Source organism: Sebastes umbrosus, chromosome 13 (assembly GCF_015220745.1).
Source record: "Sebastes umbrosus isolate fSebUmb1 chromosome 13, fSebUmb1.pri, whole genome shotgun sequence".
Classification (NCBI taxonomy): domain Eukaryota; kingdom Metazoa; phylum Chordata; class Actinopteri; order Perciformes; family Sebastidae; genus Sebastes; species Sebastes umbrosus.
In genome coordinates, this window is record NC_051281.1 from 29,537,771 (window position 1) to 29,551,182 (window position 13,412).

Consider the following 13,412-nt stretch of genomic DNA (forward strand, 5'->3'; position numbering starts at 1 on the left):
TCAGTGTGATGATATGGTGTCCCACATGAAGAAAGTGCCAATAAATCACTTTTGATCGAATGTCTCCCTCTAGTGGAACTTTGTAAAACAACCTCTCCAAATACTACACTTGTACATTTCCTGCATTCAGGGAAACTTCACACAAAGATCAGCTGTGTACTTTACCAAATATGATGCAAAGATCATCAACAACAAGGTGAACAAGAGTATTTCCCGAAATGTCAAACTATTCATTTTAAATAAATTACAATTGTAGGCAAAACAGAGAGTTCAAGTTTATACATAATTAACAAGCATCTAAGACACTAACTTATCAGAGAGGAAACTTTCACACAGAAAAGTGTCTTCATGACTTTGTTGAAGCTGTGAGTTGCTGGCAGGAGTCAGGCTTCCTGTGGCTTGCAGGCCAGAAGGTAAAAATACTTCACAGCCACCACCACCTCCGTCTCCACAGAGGTCACCCTCATTACGGACATCAACCTGAGGAGACATACGTCATCGTTCAGTCAGAGGGTGAAGTTTGAGACAACATATTGTCACTGTTGTAGACACTGGTAAAAAAAACAACTCACCTCTCCAATATGTCAGTTTTAAGGATCCATGAAACATCCATGTAAAAATTTGATTTCTGTCATGTGTTGATATCAAACAGTATGTTTGCTCCAGAATTAGGGTTAATAATCGATTTAAATATTTAAGCGTGATTAATCCCACATTTTTTATCTGTTCAAAATGTCAAGTATTTAATATTCTTATCAACATGGGCAAATATGCTTGCTTTTTTTTTTTTTCCATGGCAGTGGGGCTCTCGAACAGCCTCTCCGCCCCCCTGTGACTGTCTCTCCCTTACACACACACACACACACACACACACACAACTGCACCCCCCCACCCCCTCACTATCTCTCTCTCTCTCTCCCTCACACACACACACACTACTGCCCCGCCCCCCCCACTATCTCTCTCTCTCTCACACACACACACACACCACTGCCCCGCCGACACTGACTCTCCCCCTCTCTCATACACTCTCAATACCACCCCCCTCCTATAGTATCCCTCTCTCTCCCTCTGATACCTGATTGTTTGCAATATTTGCACTATCTGTTTATATCATGTTTATTTTTGTTTAAAGCTTATTTTGTATATTGTATATTGGTAGAATTTCAATTTTTTTATTCTTATTTTATTCTAACGTTTTTATCAATTCTTTTGTTATCATACTGTTTGACTTGCATCAACAAAACAAAAGCAAATTCCTAGTGTATACCTCTTACACCTGACAATAAACACCATTCTGATTCTGATTCTGATTCTGATTCTGATTTCTGCAAATGTATGTTTATATACAGTATTTGTGTATATATGAAACACTGACAGATATTGTCCAGAAACCCTCACAGGTACCGCATTTAGCATAAGAAATTATTCTCATATCATAACATGGCAAACTGCAGCCCAACAGGCAACAACAGCTGTCAGTGTGTCAGTGTGCTGACTTGACTCTGACTTGCCCCAAACTGCATGTGATTATCATAAAGTAGTCATGTCTGTAAAGAGGAGACTTGTGGGTACCCATAGAACCCATTTACATTCACATATCTGGAGGTCAGAGGTCAAGGGACCCCTTTGGAAAATGGCCATGCCAGTTTTTCTTCGCCAAAATTTAGCGCAGGTTTGGAGCGTTATATAACCTCCTTCGCGACAAGCTAGTATGGCATGGTTGGTACCAACGGATTCATTAGGTTTTCTAGTTTCATATGATGCATCTTCACTCCAGAATTAAAACTACGACCTAAAAAGCACAAGTTGCATTAAGGTGTTAAAGAAATTAGTGGCGTTAAAACAAATTGAATATCATCATATTAACTTTGACAGCCCTATCTAGAATATAAATAAATGCAAATCAAAATCATAGCACTGCTTATAATCATTTTTACAGAACTTTCTGAAGTGTGTTTGATATGCATGTACAGTATGTATGCTACCATTAGGCATGTACCTTTGACAGATGTCCTGGGAGAGTGTGGTGGCTTTCTGCGGGTCCTCTCTCAGCAGAGCCTGATAGCTCGAGAAAGACTCCACCAACCCCATGTAGCTGGACAGAGGCATGGGCCTTTTCACCCACACACACTCTTGCCTGTAATATATTGATAAAAACACAGTCAGTGTGTATCTATCGTACATTTACGTACATATCATCGTACATTCTTTTCTAAACCAAACATGGAATTTTGTTGAAACCGACCAAATAAAAACAGGATCTCACCACTCCTTGTCAGGGTACGGGATGGACTCATAGGCCTCCTGGTATAAGTCAATAGAGCTGGCACCGAGGTTGGGACTGCGGTAAGGCTGCAAGGCTGCATAGAACTGGTAAAACCAAGACACAGGGAGTCATGAGATTGTTCATCACTTAAATAATGGCATGATATAGCATGTGTTTTACTCTCTGATGTGTTAGCTTCAGTCATTCAAAGCGATAGTAGGCAGACTATTTTTGGCATCATTGGGCAAAAATTCCATAATAACCTTTCAGCATATTGTAATTCAAGTGTTCTGAGAGAGAACTAGACTTCTGCACCTCCTCATGGCTCTGTTTTCAGGCTTTCACAATTTTTCAAGTGTGTCTTAAATAAAAATAGTCAGATGCTCATATAACAGTGAAACAAGCTTTTCTAATCATTCGTCCTGTTCATATGGGACATTAAAAGATCCTTAAAGGACCCATATCGTGCTCATTTTCAGGATCATACGTGCATTTTGTGTTTCTACTAAAACATGTTTACGTGCTGTAATTAAAAAAAATAAATAAAAAAAATCCACTAGATGGTGCTGTTGTTCATTTTTTGATTGAAGGCCATTACAGTTATTGTTCTGGACAGAATATTCACTAGAGTCTGATTTAAAGACGTGTCTGATGAAGATGACAGACAGAATGTCCCCTCATGAATCAGTCGGATGAGGCAGGTGGTGTTGCTGGTATGAAATGTAAATATGCCTACTGTATGTCTGAGAAATGCTTGTCTAAAGCTGAAGTGGGACTCTTGTTGTTGCTAGTGATTCTTTTGTTTTTAAAGAATGAAGAAAATGTAATCTTTGTGTGTTCCATTTTTATAACAAATTTTCTGCTATTTTTCTCAGTGTGAAAATACCATACCTAATGTTCTGTAAAAAATTAGAGCTGTCAGTCAACTAAAATATTTATTTGTGATTAATCGTATGATTGTCCATAGATAATCGTGAAACGCAAATTAATCGCACCTATTTGTATCAGTTCAAATGTACCTTAAAATTGAGATTTATCAAATATTTCATACTCAACATGGGAGTGGGCAAATATGCTGCTTTATGCAAATGGATGTATATATTTATTATTGGAAATCAATTAGCAACACAAAACAATGACAGATATTGTCCAGAAACCCTCACAGGTACTGCATTTAACATAAAACAATATGCTCAAATCATAACATGGCAAACTGCAGCCCAACAGGCAACAACAGCTGTCAGTGTGTCAGTGTGCTGACTTGACTATGACTTGCCCCAAACTTCATGTGATTATCATAAAGTGGGCATGTCTGTAAAGGGGAGACTCGTGGGTACTCATAGAACCCATTTACATTCACATATCTGGAGGTCAGAGATCAAGGGACCCCTTTGAAAATGGACATGCCAGTTTTTCCTCGCCAAAATTTAGCATAAGTTTGGAGCGTTATTTAACCTCCTTCGTGACATAGTGTGACATGGTTGGTACCGATGGATTCATTAAGTTTTCTAGTTTCATATGATACCATTATCTTCACTCTAGCTTAGTGGCGTTAAAACAAATTTGCGTTAAAGTTTTATCATCAATTATTATTTCCCTTGACAGCCCTAATAAAAACATATCAAGTACCTTTCATACTGTGCCTAATTTTCTATAATTGTTGGCCTTTTCCACAGCAGACATGTCAGTAGGAAAAACACACAACAAAATGAAAGATGGCAGTTTCTAGGTGCTGGTATTGTTCATTCTGCCTCACTATCATGGATTACTGGAACACTTGAACAGAGCCATCGTTAATGTCATTAGTAACTTGATTGCCAAACAGCCTTATATATCTATGTCTGTACATGTGGCTGAGGGTGTATCAGTGCACATTCACATTGACTTCTACTCAGGTGAAAATATCTTGTAAGCACCTCTTTGCAGACTTGGTTGAGTGTGTGTGAGCAGCAGTCAGGGTAGCTGAGCTGCATGTCGATGGTGTAGTTGAGCAGAGCCAAGCAGCCACGGGGCTTCAGGACTCTGTGGGCCTCACGGAGAAAGCGCGGTCGGTCGAACCAGTGGAAGGCCGACATGGCCGTCATCAAGTCCACCGAGCTGTCGGCGAACGGCAGCTCCTCGGCCACACACTGTCTAAAGATAGAACAGTACAACAGCCAAGAGAAGTCAAACTCCTGACCACCGCTGACAGTATAAAAGATACAACGTAGGAGGTTTTCAGGTACCGGCTTTTGAATTATCTACCCACTTTTAAACTTTGATGTGTAAATTTCAGTCTAATGCTCAATGCACCAAACAAACAAACAACACGAAAAAAATGTTAGCTTCTAAAGAGCTCACCCGACGAGGCAGCTAGATGCTACCAGTGCCATCATGAGTGGATCCATTTTTTGTAAAACCAGACAGTTGTAGTTTGGTTTCTCAGGTGAAATACAGTGTGCAGGTATGGAACCCCAAACTGTTCTATATTATATAAATGAAAAAATGACACAATATTTCTATGAATATTGTTTAAAATATATAAATGAACCAACAATTTGTTAAAGGGGACATATCATGCTCATTTTCAGGTTCATGTTTGTATTTTGGGTTTCTATTAGAACATGTTTACATACTTTAATGTTCAAAAAACACATTATTTTTCTCATACTGTCTGTCTGAATATACCTGTATTCACCCTCTATCAGAAACGCTCCGTTTTAGCACATTTCAACAGAATGGCAACAGAATTACGTTGCTAGGCAACAGCTTGGGTCCATGTTTACAACCTGTCAGCTGATGTCATTCACGTACACTGCAACAGGAAATAAACTGGGACACATTTAGAATGTTTACGTTTAAAACTGTGAAATGGTCTAAATATTGTATATTTGTGACATCACAAATGGACAGAAATCCTAACGGCTTGTTTCAAATGCACAATTTCTGAATACGGGCTGTGTGTATTTCTCCATGGATTGAGTGTTTTGATACTTTCACAGTATTTATATTTCACTTAAACCTGCTTTATAATATAAAAGACATGAAAATCGCACTTTTTACAATATGGGACCTTTAAAGTAATTGAAGAAATTATTAAATCTCATTATCACATTTTCATTTCTAAATGCTTTTTAATAGTTTTTATTTCATAGGTCTATTGGGATTTTTTACCAATGGCACTTTTATTTAATGTGAAGTTTTCTTTCATAATTACTTCATTTTTCATGTCAGTGGGGCCGTCAACAGTCACCATCCCCTCACCTCTCAGCCAATCACGTACCCCCTCCTAGCAAGCTCAGCAACTGCTACCAAGTTTTAGCCAGTTAGCTCCTGTCAGCTACAGCAACAACAATATCAAATTGAATCAACTACCTACAGACTACTGTTGTACATCAACACAGTACACAGAGCCCCATTCATCTAAAAAAAAGGGGGCATTTTGAAATAAAGATGACTCCTATAAAATCATTAAAATAGAATTTTAATTATGAATTATTATAGAATTATGAAATAACATTTTATAATAATGAGTTGAGTGTCTTGAATTATTTCTCAAATTACCACCTCATTTCTATAATTTACACAATTTATTTACATAAATATCTATTTCATAATGACTTCTTTATTGACTTAAAGTGGCAGTAGGCAGTATATTACATACTGTCTCTTTAAAATGTTCCGTGCTCAGATTTAAATTCATTTTTAGAAGTTTACAATGAGTGTCTGCTTTAATTTCTTTGTATACCTTCTACAGTAGGTCTTAGTTCATTTATTTATACTTTATCTGTCAATTGCTGCATCTATTCATATTATGCTCTGCACAAAGGATTCATTCCTCCACATAAAAATAAATGTGTGGCAGCAGTAAAATTCCCAGCAACAAAATGTAAAGCATTATTGAAATTATAAATAGCACAGTAAATTGCATTAATCAAAGATTAATTGAAGTTTTAAGTTGGTCTTGTTGTTCTTTAGTTAAATATATATATGATGTGCTAAATTGTGTAGAATTTATTATTTCCAAAATCAATTTCAAGGTTTTTGAAGATTCTTTTTTCATCTACTGTACCCACCAACCCTGTGTGACATTCCAAATATTTGATGAGGATTTCACTGTCCTGTGCTGACAGGACATTTCTTCCATTGTATGGGACCCACTGCATGACCCACTTTCACCAGACAAGGGTCACATTGTTCCTGCTTTGGCCAAGATTCAATAAAGTAGCTTACCGGATTTTCAGAGCTGAACAAATGATGTTGTAATGTTGGTTATGTAACATTATTAACAATATTAGACGTGTTTGATTTTACACTCTTTAGCCAGAGAAACACAATTATGGCACAAAAAAAATGATTTCATAGGAGACGCCAGTTGGTCTCAGAATGCATTCATGTATTTCTCTTGAGAGACTCTTGGTTGGTCCATACTTACCTATACGTGATGTTTGGCTCTTTGGCATGCTGCAAAGCCACTTCCACCTGGGCAGGACTAACATCTGTCCCCACCACGGAGGCAAAGTGTTTGGCCAGCAGCACTGTGCCCTGTCCTGAGCCGCAGCCAACATCCACTGCCAGCTCAAAGGGATGACCTTTCTGGAAAAAAATGTTTACCATGTTGTATGAAATTGCTGTAAAGTTTGTTTTGCTATTATCCATTGACGATAGTAAACATTTTTTTAATTAAAGTGGCAGTAGACAGAATGTTTTTGGCATCATTGGGCAAAGAAATTCCATAATAACCTTTCAGCATATTGTAATTCAAGTGTTCTGAGAGATACCTAGACTTCTGCTCCTCCTCATGGCTCTGTTTTCAGGCTTTAAAAAATCTAGCCTGTGATGGGAGACTTTGACCAATCACAGGTCATTTCATTGAGAGAGCGTTCCTATTGGCTGTTCACTCAACGGAGGCAGCTGTCAATCACTCGCGAACTCCGATCAAACGGTCAAACTAGGCAGTGCTGATCAAATATGAATCAATATTCTGTTACTATAATGCCTATTTCTCTCCTCAAGTTTGCTCCGGCGGCTGGGCGGTGCTTGGTATTTCCTCAACTGATCTCAACATGGCTGCCGGGTCACAAACTTTCTCATTTTACAGCTAAACAGTACACTACAAGATGTTTCTGAAAACATCTGAGGAGAGAAATAGGCATTACAGTAAGAGAATATTGATTAATATTTGATCAGCGCTGCTTAGTTTAACCGTTTGATCGAGTGTTTGTGAATGATTGACAGCTGCTCAGAGACGGCAAGGCTCCAGCTCGGCTCTGACTTGTTGTTTTCCTCTGGTCTGTGAAATTCTGCAGATGCCGTTATAGGAGCACCGATGGACACAGAAGCACAGATTACCTGTCATGCACTACTGTGATCAAAACAACTTTTTTTTAAATCATATTTGCTCCAATACTACCTACTCCAGCTTTAATTAGACAACCGAATACTCACTCCATCTGCATCTTACCTGTTTTTCCAGGAAGTCAAGCACCTGTTGCATTAGCTGATCGGATGGACAGATCCTGTACTTCCAGTAGGAAGAAGCATGCTTCTTGCCTTCAAACAGGCGGTAAGCCATTAGCCAGTTGATCCCTCTCTCAACAGCTCATCAAGCACGAGTGTAAAAAAAAAAGAGTTTAAAGCAATCTATTTCATCTATTTTTCATTGAATAAGAGGAACTAACTTCCGCACTGAAAAGACTGTATTCCTTTCTGCCGGCAGTCAGATACACACACACACACACACACACACACACACACACACACACACAAAAGGGGAAACAGGGGGGGCCTGGGAACAGGGAGGTTCCACTACTTCCCCCCTGTGCGTGGTATGTTTCACAATGAAGGCTTTTAACCTCTTACCATTCCACTCTCTTTTATGAGAGGGGTAAGGGGTGGGGGACAGGGGAAGTTCATGGGGAGATATCAGGTCAACAGTAGATGTCACATAGAAGTGGTGTACATCATCTGAAAGCTGGGAACCTGAAGATTAATTTGAGATACAGCTCAGCACTGTGTGTCAAGTTGTTCTAGTCATTAATCAGAAATACAAATTAATTAATAATTGCATTAATTCATTAAAATACATTTTAAAAGTGTATCAGGGCTTAGAACATTATGATATAAGTTTGTGATGACCATCCCCATGCTCTATTATGTCTCATATATTGTTGCAGCAATTTTTGGGTTGATACCATTTCTTACACAGATTTGGTGCTAAATTTAACCATTTTGTTTTACCACTCGAGAATTGATAAAAAAATGATCAATAATCCCTCCAAAATACCACATTAAGACACCAAGACCTCGAGGAACACCATAGAAAAAGCCATGATGTGATTTGGTTTCAAAAACTTTTTCATTTGGAGATTTCCTGCAAGAATTGTGATTGAATAGGGAGCACTTGTGTTGTGTAAACTGCTCAGAATCCCCCTTATTGTCAATCTAGCTAGGAAAGCCATCCATCCTCTGAATAGTCTAGGTCTATAGTTTGATCCATCCATCCTCTGAATGCTCTAGATCTCTAGTTTGATCCATCCATCCTCTGAATGCTCTAGGTCTCTAGTTTGATCCATCCATCCTCTGAATGCTCTAGGTCTATAGTTTGATCCATCCATCATCTGAATGCTCTAGGTCTATAGTTTGATCCATCCATCCTCTGAATGCTCTAGATCTCTAGTTTGATCCATCCATCCTCTGAATGCTCTAGGTCTCTAGTTTGTGGCTGTAAAGTTTCATGAGGCTGTGATTATCCTAGAGGTCACCACAAGGTCCTTTTATACAGTGAGGTCACGTTTCAAAAAATGGTCTTAATACATTGAAATGTCTCCTATGGGGTCTAACATCATCACACATGAATACAGTTGGACTCATTCAATCCACAAGAGTCTCAGCTTTACAGTGATACCCAATTTATGTAATTCAAGACTGTTTAGGGACCCCATTATGCAGCAATATTCAAACGCACCATTTGAGAATAAAAATAACACATTTATACTGCATTCAAAAAACTGCAAGTGATTATGATAAAGTGGGCATGTCTGTAAAGGTGAGACTCATGGGTACCCATAGAACCCATTTACATCCACTAACTGAAACCGTTATTTAGCATTCCTCCCGACAAGCTAGCATGACATGGTTGGTACCAATGGATTCATTAGGTTTTACCAAACTTCACTCTAGCTTGCCTCTGAAACACAGAATAGCGTCTGGGCTCGCCCGCGGGTCGTCGGATTGTTAAAGGTCCCATATTGTAAAAAGTGATATTTTCATGTCTTTTATATTATAAAGCAGGTTTAAGTGATATATAAATACTGTGAAAGTATCGAAACGCTTAATCCACACAAAAATACAGCCTGTATTCAGAAACTGTGCGTTTGAAACAAGCCGTTAGGATATCTGTCCATTTGTGATGTCACAAATTTACAATATTTAGACCATTTCACAGTTTTAAACGTAAACATTCTAAATGTGTTCCAGTTTATTTCCTGTTGCAGCGGATCAGCTGACAGGAAGTAAACATGGACCCAAGCTGTTGCCTAGCAACGCAATTCTGTTGCAGTTCCATTGAAATGCACTAAAATGGAGCGTTTCAGACAGAGGGTAAACACAGGTATATTCAAGAAGACAGTATGAGGAAAATAATGTGTTTTTTAAACATTAAAGTATGTAAACATGTTCTAGTAGAAACCCAAAATACAAGTATGAACCTGAAAAAGAGCATGATATGTCCCCTTTAAGGTTTTTTTGTTTTTACATGCTCTGGCATCTGTTTTTAACTTTCCATAATGTCTACAACAATGCTATGTTTTGAATGTAATCCATGATAATTATGTTGAATGGAAATCAAGGTCAAAGGTCTGTGTTAGTAATGGTCAGCATGTGATGGTATGCGTTTCTGTCAGGACCAATGGAAACCCCTGGAGATGATGAGGGTGGGGAAAGAATGGTATGTGCAAGGGTGTTATTATAATGACATCCTGTGTGCAACGCTCCTCTGTCTGAACCTACTGGCGGATATCTCGTCTTTCATAATCTCATGGTACTGTTTAGCTGTTCGTTATTCATTGTCAGTGCTGTAGAAATGTAGCGTCAGCAGAATTCAAGTCAGTCTATTTCCTGGTGTAAAATGCAGTAAACTCAAAGGCATTTCAGCAACACCTTTATTGGTCAACCGTATGAAAAGTAAGTCACCATACAATTGTGGTCCCAGATAATCATACTTAGGGGTTAGTTAATTTATCAATGTTTACATTCAGTTAGATCAGGGGTCAGCACCCTTTACTATCAAAAGAGCCATTTTAGGCAAAAAAAAATAAAAATAATCTGTCTCGAGCCGCAAAACATTTTAGCAATGTGATGAAGGTAACACAGTTTATAGTCTAAGTATATAGTATATAAGTCTAATGCAGTGAGGGCCAAAGAGACAATGTACTACGGAGTATTAGGGCCACATTGAGGGAAAAACATCTGAGATTTCCAGAATAAAGTCATAATATTACAAGAAAAAGGTAGTAATATTATGAAAATAAAGTCATAACTTTACGAGAAAAAAAAGTCGTAATATTATGAGAAAATAAAGAAAATAACACGTAAAATTACAACTTTATAATATTATGACTTTATTCTTTTAATATTATGACTTTATTCTCGAAATCTATTATTATTATTATTTATTTATTTTTTCCTCAATGTGGCCCTAATACTCCGTCGTACCGTCGTACCATAGACCTACAACAATGAGAAATAAAATTGAAAATGTAAACAAAAAAACAGTTATTCATTTCCACTAATTTTTTTGAAACTCCACAGGGAGCCACTGGAGAGGGGCTGAAGAGCAGCATGTGGCGCCGGAGACGCAGGTTGCTGATCCCTGAGTTAAACTCTAAAACTCACTCTGGTCAAAATACAAAAAAATACAAGTAAGAAGCACTTTTGATTATATCAACTATTAACACATCACATGTCTTTTTTTCCCTATTGTAAGTTAACCTACTTAAAGGGAGACTATATAACTTTCGCTAAAGAGCAGCAATAAGTGGCAATTGCAGGATAAAGGCACATTAACTTTTCATTCAATTTTCAATATTATTTTGTGTCAGCTACTTAGTTTGATCTTATTTGCAGCTTATCCGGCTGAAAGCGAATGAAATGGGACCACAAATAGTAAACACTAAGAATGTCTCTCAATGAGACATTGATCATTTTTATCAATTCTCGAGTGGTGGAAAATGGTTACAAAGGACAATTACAATGGAGACATAATAGAGCATGAGAATAGCCATCACAAACTTATATCATCATGGTCTACGCTCTTATATACTTTCACAATTTTTTTATATTGATTAATTAATTTAGTAATACATTTTTATTTCTTATTAATGACTAGAACAACTTGACACACAGTGCTGAGCTGCATCTCAAATTAATATTCAGGTTCCCAGCTTTCAGATGATGTACACCACTTCTATGTGACATCTACTGCTGACCTGTTATCTACCCCTGAACATCCCCTGTTCCTCACCCCTACACCTCTGAGGAAGAGGGCGGAATGGTAAGAGGTTCAATCAAAGCATCAAAGCACCCCTTCTGTGAGACAATAGTGGTAGGTGTGTTATATTTCAAAATAATTTCCAGTTATGTAACCTCTCAGTCAGCTGCAAGGGGATCAAATGTTGTCTTGGGAAACAGTTTGAGAGGTAGTTTCTCTGCAAAAATGAAACTTTAAAGGCCGTGTAAAGGAAATTCAGGGATTTGTTTCTAAACACATTATAAATGTTGGAAAATAATAACTGAAAACATGTGCAAAGGCTGTGAACACTGTAGTACTGGATTGTGGAGTTGTAGACCGTTAAACTGTTTTTTGCGAGTTTTGTGTTCAGGATTTTTTAGGCGTGGCTGAAATCATGGCTCTTAACACAACCCCACCCGTCTTCACAAACGTGATTTTGGAAAGCCATAGCAGAAACACATTTTGACTAGTTCAGTTGGTAGAGCAAGACACTTCTTGTCATAATATCACCTGGCAGTCTAGTTTTCATTGGGTTTCCTCTGTTTCCCTGCCCTTTTGTCTCCTGTGTGTTATTCCCCTGTTTGTCTAGTTTGACAGTGTGTTGGGAGGTGTGGCCTTCCTCCTCCTCCTCCTTCTCCTGGCCGGGCGCTGCTGGAGCAGCTGACAGCAATTAACCTACCATGACACACACCTTCAGTATATCAACCCCGGTCTTCCTGCCAGTCATCGCCAGATCGTTCCGTCGCCCTCAGTGGTACAAGACGTATTTCGGCTCTCTTACTTAGTTGTATTATTCTCGACTTTTGTCTATGCTCGTTTTTGCATTTTTTTCACCTTGCTTTGTTCTCTGTTCAGGTCTGTTCACCTGCCAGCTGTCGCTGCTTCCTGATTCCAACCTGCCTGCTCACTCCTTCACGCCTTTCCTCCTCGACCTGGACTTTAGTTACTTACCTGCCTGTTCACTCTCCGATGAATTCCTCCTCTCGGAGCTCAAGTGGATTCATCTGTCCATCTGGAAGGATTCCTGGACACCCCCTCCCCGTGCCCCCCGTTCCTTGAACTAAGTATTGATATTATTACTGCCACGTTCGGATCTCCAGGAACCCCAGCCCTGTACACCTTAACTTTCATATTTATAAATAAATTATTTTTGTTATACCTTAAAAGACTATTCTTTGTGTCTGCATTTGAGTCCACGCTATTGTTGAACCAGAACACAACACTTCTACTCCGAAGGTCGTGGGATCGAGCCCCATTTGCACCTTCATCACTGGTTTATTGTATTTTTATGATTATAATCCATCCCATGTCCTATATTTATTCTTTTTCTGTAAACTTGTAAAAGAGGTTTGGACAAGGGGCGCTGTAAAGCTCATGGCCGCGAAGCCGCGAGCCACCTTCGCCCCGAGCCTTTCCAAGCTGACCGATCGCCTCGGATGAAATGCGCGTGGTGGGGGCCAGCCAGCGCTGGGGAGAGGTCCCACGAGGGGATCCTCCCACACCGAGCGGCCGTCCCTAACCCGCTGAGTTGAATCCCCAGGGCAGACTGCGCGACGGGGGCCATTACCGGCCTCAGACCGTCCACGGGCTGAGCCTCGATCAGAAGGACTCAGACCCTATTTCCACAATCCGCCCATCAGACAGCGATTCAGC

General features: G+C 39.1%; 1 protein-coding gene across 2 annotated transcripts; it reads right to left on the minus strand.

Moving 5' to 3' along the window:
- Window positions 1-262: 262 nt before the first annotated feature.
- LOC119499913 (putative methyltransferase DDB_G0268948) lies at window positions 263-12,441 on the minus strand. 2 transcript variants are annotated; one of them, XM_037789149.1, is made up of 7 exons: window positions 12,270-12,441; window positions 7,713-7,849; window positions 6,684-6,844; window positions 4,186-4,402; window positions 2,270-2,373; window positions 2,003-2,140; window positions 263-480 (listed from the first exon to the last, which is right to left on the minus strand). In XM_037789149.1, exons 1-7 carry the CDS (start codon window positions 12,286-12,288, stop codon window positions 384-386), a joined length of 873 nt encoding a protein of 290 aa, XP_037645077.1. In that variant the 5' UTR covers window positions 12,289-12,441; the 3' UTR covers window positions 263-383. The 2 variants fall into 2 exon arrangements, with proteins under 2 accessions (XP_037645077.1, XP_037645078.1); XM_037789150.1 differs by lacking the exon at window positions 12,270-12,441 and having other exon boundaries at window positions 7,713-8,028.
- Between the last annotated feature and the right edge of the window lie 971 nt (window positions 12,442-13,412).

What these genes read in the sequence shown, in the direction of transcription:
- LOC119499913 (XM_037789149.1), bottom strand. An exon ending in CCGTACCCTGACAAGGAGTG is followed by an intron (nt 2,141 to 2,269) that starts GTGAGATCCTGT and finishes AATATATTACAG; the next exon opens with GCAAGAGTGTGTGTGGGTGA. An exon ending in TCCCAGGACATCTGTCAAAG is followed by an intron (nt 481 to 2,002) that starts GTACATGCCTAA and finishes ATGTCTCCTCAG; the next exon opens with GTTGATGTCCGTAATGAGGG.